General features: G+C 28.3%; 1 protein-coding gene across 1 annotated transcript; it reads right to left on the bottom strand.

Annotated features, from left to right (window-relative positions):
- Positions 1–3,387, bottom strand: LOC111042889. The gene is made up of 4 exons (XM_022327606.1): positions 2,445–3,387; positions 1,773–1,943; positions 1,496–1,710; positions 1–1,027 (listed from the first exon to the last, which is right to left on the bottom strand). Exons 1-4 carry the CDS (start codon positions 2,692–2,694, stop codon positions 203–205), a joined length of 1,461 nt encoding a protein of 486 aa, XP_022183298.1. The 5' UTR covers positions 2,695–3,387; the 3' UTR covers positions 1–202.
- Between the last annotated feature and the right edge of the window lie 276 nt (positions 3,388–3,663).

Below are 3,663 nucleotides of genomic sequence, written 5' to 3'. Positions count from 1 at the left end.
AAAAAAAACAAATGAAATAAAAGCACAAGGAAAAAAAAGCAAATGAAAAAAAGGCATAGGTACCTACAGGCATAAGTGTATAACGTATAAGTATAGCAAAAATGTACACCTAATAAGTTAAAATAAAATTTCAAGTATAAAATTAAATGCATATTGGATTAATATTGCGTCAATATAAAACATAAATTTATCATAATATAATTTATAGTGTAAACCTTGTGGTATGAGATATGGCTAATAAAAAATTTGGTAGATCACGTTGCTTATCTCTATACTCTTCACATATTTTTTTTAAATTGAATTGCATTTTTTCATACTTCTTAAGTTTTTTTTTTGGTTGCACTGTGCCTAATAACCGTTGCTGGAGTTTTGTCTCATCGGCTGCAACTTCCAGTGTCATTTTCTTAATGAGGTTCCAAATAGAAGGGTGCTTATGGCTTACCAACTTAGAAAATCGATTATTGAAACCTTCAGTTTGGTTATTTGTACGCTCGATATTATGTAATGTACTTTCGTGTACATTCCAAATTTCAGGTGGAAAAAGAGGTGGTACTTTTCGGAATTTCAATTTATTTCCTTGGCCAATACGTCTGTATGTCCCATTTACGTAGGTTTGATCAAAATATTCCACCAAGTCATGTGCTTCTTCGGGCATGATTTTACGTAAATGAGACATTCCTTCAAATATGTCAGATACCGGCAAAAAAGCCAAACTATCAACTTGTCCACAAAATAACATGAACTCATCATTTTCACGGTACAAATTTTCCAAACCAAGCTGCTGGATTTTCCTATGCGTGCTTTGTGTTAAATGGTAATAACAACCTTTAACTTCTGAATGTTCACCAAAAACATTACGAATAGCTTGAATAATGGCCTTTTCAAAATCTACATGAATATGAGATGGATCAGGAAAAATGTCTCTCTTTTCACACTCAGAGATAATGGCTTTGAACATTACTTCGTAAGTTGATTGTGTTTTTCTTTGAAGTAAGCAAAAAGCAGATGTAACAAATATATCATTTATCTATATAAAAATAAAGCTAAATTAATTTAAGTACCTAATAATAAGTACCACTATAACACTACAAGCTTAACATATTAATATATTCTATTTTGTAAAAATATGTTTATATTAAATTGGTTTATATTAAATATTTTATGTGTGACTGTCGATTGAGGATTTACTTTATAAACAATGTTTTGAAGTACTATAGTTTCTATAAATATTTAAATTAAAACAAGCCCGGATTAAGGGGGGGGCAAGGGGGCACTGTCCCAGGGCCCATTGATTTTGGGGCTTATCTTTATCCCCAAAATATATAATACAAAATTATTCTCAATCTTATACCACGAAAAATTACTATAGATAATGAACTAACTATGTTTTCCAACAATTTTGTTTTTTTTTTTTTTTTTTTTTTAATCCAGGCTTGAATTTAAATTTAAATTGAATATTATAAAAATATTATAATACTATAATATAAATATTTACCTTTACTCTTATAACATAAAGTTGTTGAAAAATCACTGGGGCTAGAGCAAAATTTCCATCCATCATCCAAGTTGAAGACTTAGCAAGATTTAATAATACTTCATCGGTTGCAAATATGACAATTCTTTCATCAGCATTACATTTGCCATTTTCGTCAACGATTCCATTGTCATACAATAAAAAACGATGTCCATCAGAATTTATCGTCCAGGTGGCTATCAAAATGATTTAAAATACTAAAAATAATCTTAACTATCATATTATAATAACTACTTACGTGGTATTATACAGTCTTCTAAGCTTTTTGGATCGATTGGATTTCCTTTTGACCGGTGGTTACGTAAAGTTCTCTTGACTGTATCCTCAGATGGCATTTGAGCCTTTGCTGATTTATCCAATTTTGATACACCATTGGCAAATATTTCAACAAGATTTGTAGTTGTTGTGGCTGTATGTATTTATAAAAAAAATATTTTATGTTTACAATCTACATAATATTATTATTTGAACTTATAAACGCTCATGAATATTAGGCAAAATAATTTTAAATATGTAGAATATTGTTAACATTTCCAGAAAAATGTAAAAAAAAACTATTGACTAGCTTTTTTATTCTCAACTCAATATAATTTGCTCATTTTCGTGATTTTTCCGTATTTTGTCAAAATTTGAACTTTAAATACTTATAAATAAAAACTGTGACAAAGATCTTGAATATTTTTCAAATGTCATAGTAACAATTTAGTAGGAGCCTTGTATTAAATTTTCAAGCTTTTTTACCCGACAAAAAAAGTTTTATCGACATTCATAGAAAAAAATACTAATGCAATTGGAAACACTACTAATGAGTTATGACATGTTATGACTATCCAATTAATTAACATACTAGGTATATATTATATATTATCTATATAATATAATATAATATAATATTTATATATGTACTTACATGATTTTTCTTTCATATTCATCAACGCTTTGGTTACCATAACTTCCTTGCGATTTGGTAAATGATTATGACGATGAATTTTTTCATATTCGGTTATTTGTTTATCCGTACTTAAAACTGCTGGACACTTTAATGAAGACTTTTTAGAACATCGCCATTTAATTGTTTTACTAGTTTCGTAGTATAATGTGTACATATGACCATCAAGACAAACTTTGTCATTTTTTTTGTTAGATTTAATTATTTCCATTGTTGCTGGTAAAATAATAGAACATTCGAGAACACAGCATAACAACGTACTAACATATTATTGCAAAAATACCAATATAATATTACTGTTGATATTTTATCAATTATCGAAAACCTGAAAACCTAAATACCTACCTATCTCATTATCTGTCTTTGAATCATTATAAGATAAGTTTGAAATATGATTTTGACATTTTTATTATAGTCGTATCATTTGTCAATTGTTGTCCTTTACGATGTGACGAGTCATATAGGAGGTATATAATATCAAATAATCACTTATTTAGTGACCAAGTGCCACGTTGTTTCTAATCATTTGTCGGGGAAAGCGGCACGAGCTTCGACGAGCGTCCGTAGTACCTACATATTACATATTAAGTCAAACTGGACCGCCACAATCATAATAAATCACATCCAAGCTTTTAACTAAATTGTATGTAAATAGGCAACTATTACATATTATTATACTTAAAGGAGGAACATTTTTTGCTTCTCTCCTTAAAATGGTTTGCTATACATAACATATTAAGTAATGGTTAAAAAAAATAATTAATAAATAATATAAAACCTTTTAATGGGGGAGAAGATAGGGAAAAGGAGGAAAGGGCTAAGCTACAAAAAAACCACGTATATATTTTACACTTCTCACTGATTAAGTAAAATATTGTAATTATCTTGAGTTATTAAAATTCTTTTTAAAAAAAAAACAAAAATGTGCGTCGTTTGCTTTTTTTTCCTTTAGCTTTTTTTTCAAATGCTTTTTTTTCCGTTTGCTTTTTTTTCATTTGTTTTTTTTTCCGTTTGCTTTTTTTTTACTGCTTTTTTTTCCGTTGCTTTTTTTTCAATTGCCTTTTTTTCCTATTACCTGTCAACACTATAGTTAGTTGTAACATGAAAAGAAACAATTTTATTTAAAATTGATTCTTTAGAAATCCCAGTTAACTTTAAATCATTAATTGCAACATCTTCA

This window comes from Myzus persicae, unplaced genomic scaffold (assembly GCF_001856785.1).
Source record: "Myzus persicae strain clone G006 unplaced genomic scaffold, MPER_G0061.0, whole genome shotgun sequence".
Lineage (NCBI taxonomy): Eukaryota > Metazoa > Arthropoda > Insecta > Hemiptera > Aphididae > Myzus > Myzus persicae.
The sequence above is the reverse complement of the archived record's forward strand: the minus strand, read 5'-3'. Positions and strand labels throughout refer to the sequence as shown.

Excerpts from the sequence above, each read along its gene's own strand:
- LOC111042889 (XM_022327606.1), bottom strand. The coding sequence starts at position 2,694 with ATGGAAATAATTAAATCTAACAAAAAAAATGACAAAGTTTGTCTTGAT. Across the intron at positions 1,711-1,772 it reads AGAAGACTGTATAATACCAC|CCACCTGGACGATAAATTCT; the intron begins GTAAGTAGTTAT and ends TCATTTTGATAG. Across the intron at positions 1,028-1,495 it reads TTTATGTTATAAGAGTAAAG|ATAAATGATATATTTGTTAC; the intron begins GTAAATATTTAT and ends ATTTTTATATAG.